At 34.8% G+C, this 9,515-nt stretch overlaps 1 protein-coding gene across 1 annotated transcript; it reads right to left on the reverse strand.

Annotated features, from left to right (window-relative positions):
* Window positions 1–2,687: 2,687 nt before the first annotated feature.
* On the reverse strand, window positions 2,688–8,064 carry Gr93a (Gustatory receptor 93a). Its single transcript, XM_070109262.1, has 3 exons — window positions 7,036–8,064; window positions 5,605–5,749; window positions 2,688–4,276 (listed from the first exon to the last, which is right to left on the reverse strand). The coding sequence occupies exons 1-3, from the start codon at window positions 8,062–8,064 to the stop codon at window positions 4,269–4,271; spliced, it is 1,182 nt and encodes a 393-aa protein (XP_069965363.1). The 3' UTR covers window positions 2,688–4,268.
* Between the last annotated feature and the right edge of the window lie 1,451 nt (window positions 8,065–9,515).

Below are 9,515 nucleotides of genomic sequence, written 5' to 3' on the forward strand. Positions count from 1 at the left end.
TTTTTATAGAGTACACAAAGTGTGATAGTCATTTCATCCTTTTGCTAATTAGTGCCAATTCGAAATTCTAAGCTAGGCTAAACTCCTTTCCTTTTAGTATTTTTTAACTTATACAAGAACTTATTCTTTTTTGCTACCTTTAACTGTTGCCGCATTAAATACTTTTAGACCCGGAGAGTCTGCATCCTTTCGAACGATATGTCCTTGCTAGCCTCTGAATGTTAATTCACTGAACTCCGACGTCGTTATAAAGTTCGCTCAACGCAGCACAACGGGTGCAGATTTTATCTGACAAAGAACTCTTAACCCGGCAGCATTTCTCAAAATTATTTGGAGAATATTTTCTGCCGCTATAATAACACAACCGCTAGAGAGGATAAGTAAAATTCCTCTTTGTATTGGATCACAAACAGGAAGTCGACTTGTCTCAAATCTTATTTCGTATAAAACAGGAAGACTTCCTAATTTTGAATAAGCCGGCGATCTTTCTAATTGTTATTCCACAAAAACGTTTAAGTTTTGTTGAGATTTAAAATTTAGTCATAGTGGCTTACAGGCAACTTTTTTGCGAAGAAGTGAGGATGTTTAAAGTTTCTCGCGTTCCAAGTTTAATACTTTTCTGAATCTCTAGTCAATAGTTTAGTCAACTTCGTTATGGTGGACTATAATCATTTCCATAAAACGATTAATAGAGCCTTGTTCATGATATCATCTGATCAAATTTGACTCGGATTGGTCCATTTAAACTTTACGCGCAAACCGAATTGATACTTTTTTTTCCAAGATAGGTACAATCTTTTTTATGTTGAAGTACGTCTCCATATATCAATTATCGTGTGTTTGGAAGCTGTTTGTTTATTATGTGGTGTGTGTTTTTTTAATAGTGTTTAAAATTTAACAAAGAGTTTGCCTGATATTTTGTGTCTCCAACGGCTACGGAATCGTTGCAGAAGTGTATTTGGAAGTTGCTTTATCACGAACACAAGTGTTTGAGTAGCATAAAGCATTCAGTGAATATCTTGAAGTCAACTTGTGATGGAAACTTGTCTCATGCCAGACGTCCAGCCAGCCCTCTTAATGAGGATAATATCGAAACAGTTAAAGAAGCACTGTTTGAAAAACATCGTGTTAGCATCATAGAGATAGCAGAGTATCTCAACATCTCTTATGGCTCGACTCAACATGTTTTGGGTATGAAGCGTGCCAATGTTAGACTCGTTTCTTACGGTGAGTAGAGGTTCCAAAAAGAGTTGTTTTGACAACGTAGCTAAAGATCTTTCATTCATCAAACGCTTCATTACTGTTGACCAGGCGTGGGTTTATGAATATAACGGCGATACTGTCTAACAACCTAGCGAATGGGGTTCCAAAAATGAGCCGAAACCGAAAAAACCTGAAGGTTTGCTGAAGGCGCTGAGTGAAACCCAGCCGTGGCTTGTTATAGTGTAGTCAAAATGTTGACATAAGCGTTGACATGCTTGAATTGGCTCAATAGGATCCTATATTGAAGGCGTATTAAAATATGTCAACATGTTTTTTTGTCAGTTCAGTTCAAATTTCTGGCAAAAATTGAGCTCATTAAAACGTTTTGTCACACATTCTAGTTAAGTACATTGTAATTAACATATTTTTGATTTAATTACACAGTAGCAATTATACCGTAGATATTTCCATTTAGTTTCCCATTCGGTATATTTTCTCACACAATTTTATCAACATCACCTAAAGCCATCTCAGCCATGACAAAAAGTTTAAAAAAGGATATAATTATCAATGTCTCATGTGAGCAGGCGCTGCTAAGCACATAAGAAATTTGTATATGTATGTAAATATTATATGTACGAGTTTATACATATGTACATGTGAGAACTTAAATATACATACAGTCAAACCTGGTTAATAAAGAGAATAAGGGACCATGATTTTTGTCTCGCTTATAGAGGTTTCTCACTAATGCTCTCACTTAAACTATCTAATGCGAGTTTCTAGCTTATAGGGGTACAGAAGAGGTTTGTCAATTATAATAATCGTAATAAGTAGAATCTGGTTATCCAAATTCACTTCGTATTTCACACCTTGATTTTTCCGACTCAGGCTGATTTTTTGTTTAGACATTGTTGTTGTAAGAGTATAGTGTACTATTCGTTGCACATGATATTTATGAACTGCAGTGAGCATGACAAATAAGTTAATACAGTTAAATATTATTCCTTTGAATTACAAAATTATATATACTTATATAATATTAGATATTACAACATAGTTGCTGATTCCTGAAAAAAAAAGAATGAGTCATCCACAGGAAAATTGTCGCTTATAGAGGTAAATACAAAAGAGGCTCTAAGTCATAGAGGTCAGAGTAGTAAAAATTAGTGTCACTTATGTAGGTTTTTGTTTCCCACTCATAGAGGTTTTTGGGAAGTCAAAATCCGGGACCTGAGAATTATTTTTAGAGTTTTCTCGCTTACCCACTTCTCTCTTACTCAGGTTTGACTGTATATGATAAGTATGCCTGCATTGTTGACTTAATACAAATGACAATGAGTTGAATTATAAAGTGAACACCTTCATCCCCGCGCCTTACTTCCCACTTAACTCAAATAATCTGTGAAACTATCAGCTTTGCTTGATTGTGAACGAGAATGCTAGCGACTTTAGCTACGCAGCAAGAAGCGCGGTGTCTTTAATGTTTAGATCTCTAAATATTTGTTAAGCATCTTAAAAGCTATGACTGCAGCGGCACACAAGCCTCCGCTCCGAGTGCAATATCTATGAGTGCAAGCGCATGACCACTTACATATGTATGTATGTTTGGGTGAGTAATTTATTTACTAAGTGTGTTTGTGTGTATTTACAACGTAATGTATATTGAGTGCAGACGACGCTTTGTGGAAAACAAATTCCTCAAATTTTGATTATTTTCCTTTTTATAAATGCGATAATTAATTGGAGCCTTCAGCACTTCCACACACCCGGAGCGATGGGTCAATGGCTGATGGTTGGTGGCTGCTCACCGTTGACTGCCGATGACTAATGCCTTGTAGCAGTGACCGCCATGCTTGTCCAAGTTGTTGGATGGATATGGATCTTTTTTTTTTGGCAATGTCTGATTAAGTACGACCCACGCACTCGCTGAGGCGCTCCTGACAGACAATTAACGTTGTGATTTGCACTGCTTCGCTCCGGCGCGCAGCCGGATGTTGTACGTTTGAATCAAGGTATATTTGTTTTAGGTTCAGGTCATAAACGTATGTAGATGTGTCTCTACTCATATGTAAATTCCTTTCCTGTTTCTGTGTTTTTATTTATTTTTTTTTGGTTTGTGCTTTTTTCCAGTAATCAGCGTAGCTAGCGGACTCCTCTGTAATTTACGGTTTGTTATTGTTTTCTTTCGCGAAGAATATTGAATCTGTTTCTACGGTTAAAGTTAAATCAGCCGAGCGCAGCGATATAGAAATTAATTCGGTGCATTGTTTCATTTTAGTGCTTTTCGTTATTGTTGTTGTTCTTTTACTGTTTACGACGGAGTTTTGCGGATGTGCCCGTCCTACGTTGACCTCCCCTCCTAACGTTTTTATTATCATTACAGGCATGCGCCAGAGGCGCTGTGACTGCCAACATTAATAAGATGCGCAACAACAACAAACAATGAGTCTTCGTAAAAACAATAACATTGGCTACAATGCACACACACTTATGTATGTATGTACATTCATTACTTCTTTGTAGTCTATACGAAAATTCACATGTAAATATACAAACTTGATACACATACACACACACTCGTACAATCAAATGCGTATGCACTTACGTACATAGATGTAGGTATATAGTCGTGTGTAAGGGACAATTTTTGCGCGTTTATCGCCGGCGCGGATCAACGCAAAGGTCACAGTACGTTGAGTTCATTTGCAAATAATAGGCGTGACAAGTGCGTTACGCTCTGTTGCGTGTCGTAATCAGCATCAGCGTCAGCGTCGGTCACAGCTTCAATTTGTGCTCCAACTTTCGTGGCATTTAATACCTATTGTGCTTAAATTCCAACATTATAGTCACACAAATTATTCAGTTTGGCACAAAAGATAATTACAAGATTTTGGGAATTTTTGTTGTTGTTGTTTTTCTTCTATGAATTGTATTTGCAACAAAAATTTCGAACTAAAATTTAGTGACAACGTCGAAATTCCTCGCTCTTCGCAGCGTACCAATTACTTTTATAATTTTGACTGTCTTTCAATGTGTTGCGGACACGCATGCGCAGTCTTTCATTATTGCTCTGGCAAAGAAAAATTGTATTTGTACATGAGTACTCATAAATATACTTATATTAGGATATACATATGTACATTTATTTATGGTATTATAAGTGATTATTTAAGTTCTTACATACATACATATGTAGCTACATTTCTACAATAGTGTCGATAAAATATGCAACTAAAAGCGAAAATATTAGCAAATAAGAAGTAACAGTTTTTTAATAAATTAAATTAATAGTGAAATTGTCATTATCTTTGATTCTGGAAACTCCTGATGTTAATCCCTACATTTAATCTATGATCTACAACAAATTATAGCCTAAAATCTGTTGCAATTTTTAAGGCCACCCCTAGTGTGAAATAGAAAAAAAATCTATTCGTTTTCATATTTGAATGGGTTATATCTTTTAAAAACATACTCAAATTTTGAATCGATATAAAAGATAGTTTTTGAATTACAGCCTTTTAAAATTAATTAGCTTAATAATTTTTTTTATCGCAGTTTTCTCAAAACGAAATTTTTCAAAATTGCTCGGAGACAAATTATGCTACCACTATCAAAGTTTTCTACATATAATGTACATTCACATATCGTTCGCCATTTTAACAGGCCAAATAACTAAAATTTTGGGTAAAATTTCCCTTTTAAAAAGAAAAAAACGCAGTCATTTTGTCAATTTTGGATTTTTTCCAATACACGGCCTTTTTTTAGGTTTCATCCTATTTTCTTTAGCGCCGTCAGAGATCGCGTGTAACTTTAAATTTTTTTTTCAAAACTATACTGTCTACTTTTAAAATATACATACATAAATATACCCTTAAAATTTTTAAATCCCAAAAATTAGCTTTTTCTTAGGTTGTCACATTAGGTGTGCTCAATAAGGGCTTCAAAGATTTGAAAAAATTTTTTGATTAAATATATACAAAATAATAATCTATAAAGATCTTAATATTTATAAATATCAAGGATTGGCAAAGAAAATGTATTTATTGCACATATTTCGCAAGTAAAGAAACCGAACAAGAATGCACAATATTTACATCGAAATTACAAATAGCCAGTAAGAACTGGTTTCTAAGTCGGAAGTACGTACGAATGTATGTCTGTACATATACTTCCCAACTTTCAGTACTTCAATTACAATTCAATTACAATTTGTTTAGTTTTAATTAATACCGTTATGCAGCGAGGTAACTATACGATTCTGAAATAAATATAACTTTTTCATCTAATTACCTAAATCTGGTATAAAAATAAATGCATAAGTGCAAATATACTGCTCACCACTGTGAGTATGTAGATACATATGTATATATGTAAATTACAATAATTATTTGTACTTACTTGTCAAACCAAACTGAATTAGTATAAAGAGGTAAGACATAATGGCCGATAATATGACTAAGATGAACTCATTGTTGAGGTGAAAGAATCCCAACACCTTAATTTCGAGATTTTCCACCTTGCGTTGGCATATGAACGTCTCAACCTACAATGTTACGGCAAAAAAAAAATGGAAATTTAGAATAATTTAGGAAAAATAATATACATACCTACATACATACACATTATATACTTATATTTGGTATCCCTAAAAAAGTGCGACAAATCCGGGATGAGTCAGCAATTATTCGCAAATGACTGTATTTTTGGCCTTTTTATGTGGAACAATTGTTTTTCTTTCTATAAAGAGACTAATTTCTCCTTTTTTTACTCCGAAGGTATTTGCTAGAGACTAATTAATATCTAATTGAATCCTAAATATATGTGTTGCCTACAAATTCATTTCCAATTGTACCCTATAGTGAGTAATCCGGGTGTATTTCCTTTTAAAGACTACTCGCACAATTCAGCCAGATTTCATAAGTATAGATCGTTACTATAAATTCCAGCTATAGGAAATATCGGAAATACTAGAATAGTAAATTGGCTAAGCAAGGTAGAAGAAACAGGGTGTTCAATTTGGGTCCTCGCTACTTTGAACGGTGTATTAATCAAATGCCGTTGTTCTTACTGTTTACACTTATTACAACATATCGTTATGTTACTTGGATGGCACGGATCGGTAAATCTATCTTGAACTTCTGTTGTACCCCTTATAACAAACTTTTTTCATTGCAAAAATCAACCTGGAGGTTGGATATTAGGATTAGCTGCTTTAAAAAGGAATATATTATACTTAGAACCTAACCTTTTTTGAGCACACGAATAGAAAATATGTGTTTTTTTTTAAATAGTACATTCACTATGTGTCTCAAACGCTTTGGATATCCCAGTATATATTATAAACACTGATTATCAGCTTCAATCACTCTCATATTGTTACCATGCCACACTTTGCCGACCATTGGTGAATGATTTTCAAATTTGTATACCCTGAACAGGGTATATTAAGTTTGCCACGAAGTTTGTAACACCCAGAAGGAAACGGCGGAGACCATATAAAGTATGTATATAAATGATCACCGTGACGAGCTGAGTTGAATTAGCCATGTCCGTATGTCCGTCCGTCCGTCTGTCTGTATATACGCGAACTAGTCCCTCAGTTTTTGAGATATCGATCTGAAATTTTGAACAAGTCTTTTTCTTACCAAGAAGCTGCTCATTTGTCGGAACGGCCGATATCGGACCACTATAGCATGTAGCTGCCATACAAAGTGAACGTTCGGAATCAAGTTCTTGTAAGGGGCCTTTGTATTTGTAAAGGATATTATGGCTTCGGCGCAACCGAAGTTAACGTTTTTTCTTGTTTATATTATATACACCTAAACTTACGCTTTCATCCCAACGCGCATCGATATCTGAACAGACCAGATCTAAATTGAGCAAATCGGGCAGCTGGGATTTCTGCACTACACCGTCAGTACTAAATATTAAGAAAGCCAAGTTGCAAATCTTAAAAACCGATGAGAAAAACGCCATAATATCCACCAAACCCCAATCGAAATATCGCCATATAAAGCGATGCATAAGCATCAGTATGATCACAAAGTTGTAGTAAATGTAGTAAAGCACTTGCCAGCGGAAAATGTGTTCAAACTGTTTGGTCAATTCATATAAAATCGTATAAATATTGTTGCTGTCGTCGATGCTTTCCGAATACATACACAATTCTTTCATACGTTGATGTTTACTTAGACGGTTATGTAGCTCTTCCGATTCAATTCTGCTCATCCTTTCAATCATCCGCTCTAAATGTATAGCCATTGCAATGTACATTTGTCTGATGACCAGAAAGCCAATGAAGCAACAATCCAATATATATAATGTACTTAACCAAAGGTAAATGCCTGATAAACAAATAAGCAGTCCTGTATCTTCCACAAGTAATGGAATTTCATAGATCAGTCCCAAAGTGCTGAGAAGAAATTTCAATATGACAGATATTACAAATGTTCGTCCCAGGATCTGTTGAATGCCCGACTTTGTTGAAATTCTCTCGTACATATTTACGAGTTTATTAATTATTTGAAATATTTTTCGTTCCGAACACTCATGTATAACGAATGAAATTATTGAGAAGAGTGTTACAGTTGTCACCTGTACATTTGCAAAAAACAGTAAGAAAGAGTTGTCTGATAATCGCAGAAGTGGTGCCATCATATTTGGTATTAACGACGTAAAAATTAGTGAAAGCGAAATGCGCCATAGAATTCTTATAATGCGAAACCACCGCTTTGCTTGCCGTAACTGCATCTTCTGTTTCTGCAGTTTCCAATCGATCACACTCAAGAGGTGTCCATACTTGTAGAGCACTCTAAGCATGCGGTAAGCGAAAAGTTCTGTGCGATTGTACTTCGACATAGTTAAACACAAACTGAGCAGTTCGATGGGTCAGCGTGTTGAATTTTAAGTAAAAGTAAAAATGTTAATGGTCCAAGGCGATTGATCGGCCAATTTCAGTAGTCAACGCTCTAAACATTATTTTACCAATTAAATATAAATATGGGATGCCTGCGATATGAACTGATGACCATAGCAATGGCCGTATTTAGTTAGACAGTCAATATTTGCTGCTCAGGGAAAATTAATATACAAATATCCCCATAAGTACATTTACTCTTATTCGAGCGATAGATTGCCGATTTTGGTTATCCTCGTTAATGCATCAGCTTATAAATGAGAAACAATTAATTTCTTTGCACATGAACTTGTATCTATTATATAACATGCAGTACAACATCAAACTAGCCTGGCAAAAGACTAGTTTACAACTAGAAGTTCTACGCTGAAAGTGAACTAATCCGAGAGAGACCTATTTTTGTCAATTCTAATCCGAATTTAATATTTTGTGTATATATTGTTAAATTAGACAGTCCACTGAAAAATCTGATATTCCAATATCTTCGATTATATTAATGGGCATTTATGATTTATGTATTTTATTTGCTCCTTTTTGAAATACAAACTAATGGTTTCTTTCTATAACTGTGCCAGCCATTTTTGTATATATTGATCTAGTATTTCTGAACGAATTTCCCAGTTGACATTTCGTAAGAAATGACCATGTAAATAATATGCCTAATTTCGTGAAGAGACTTCGTCAAATAAAAATTTTTACTGCAAGCACTATACTCCGAACGTTCAGTTAATATAGCAGCTATATGCTATAGTCATTCGATCTTTCTTCGGAAATTTGATTATTGCATTAAATAATAATCCATGCCGATTCATGCCGTCAAATAAAAAAGTTTCCCATACAAGTACTCGATTCCGATTGTTCAGTTTGTATGCCAGCTATATGCTATAGTGGTCCGATATCGGCCATTCCGACAAATGAGCAGCTTCTTGGTGAGGAAAGGACAGGTGCAAAATTTCAGATCGATAACTTAAAAACTAGAGACTAGTTTGTATATATACGGACAGGCGGACGGACAGACGAACAGACAGACGGACATGGTTAAATCAACTCAGCTCATCGTGCTGATCATTTATGTATATATTTTAAAGAGTTTCTGACGTTTCTTTCAGGGTGTTACAAACATCGTAACAAACTTAATATACCCTGTTCAGGGTATAATGAAAATGGAGGTACTTTTGGTAAAGGTTTAATATCCAAATTTTTATTTCAACCATGGGCATATGGGCAACCATTATCTAAGTTTAGAGCTTTAAAACTTTACCTATCATCTGATTAATACCACACGCAATAATAGACAAACAATTAACTAAATATTTGAAGCGTAATTTGCTAAATTGGGTAGTCATATTCATAAACCGACGTCTCGGTACCAGTAATGATACATATGATGCGT

The sequence above is a fragment of the Bactrocera oleae genome, chromosome 2, assembly GCF_042242935.1.
Source record: "Bactrocera oleae isolate idBacOlea1 chromosome 2, idBacOlea1, whole genome shotgun sequence".
Lineage (NCBI taxonomy): Eukaryota > Metazoa > Arthropoda > Insecta > Diptera > Tephritidae > Bactrocera > Bactrocera oleae.

Excerpts from the sequence above, each read along its gene's own strand:
- Gr93a (XM_070109262.1), bottom strand. The coding sequence starts at position 8,064 with ATGTCGAAGTACAATCGCACAGAACTTTTCGCTTACCGCATGCTTAGA. Across the intron at positions 5,750-7,035 it reads ATGCGCGTTGGGATGAAAGC|GTTGAGACGTTCATATGCCA; the intron begins GTAAGTTTAGGT and ends GTAACATTGTAG.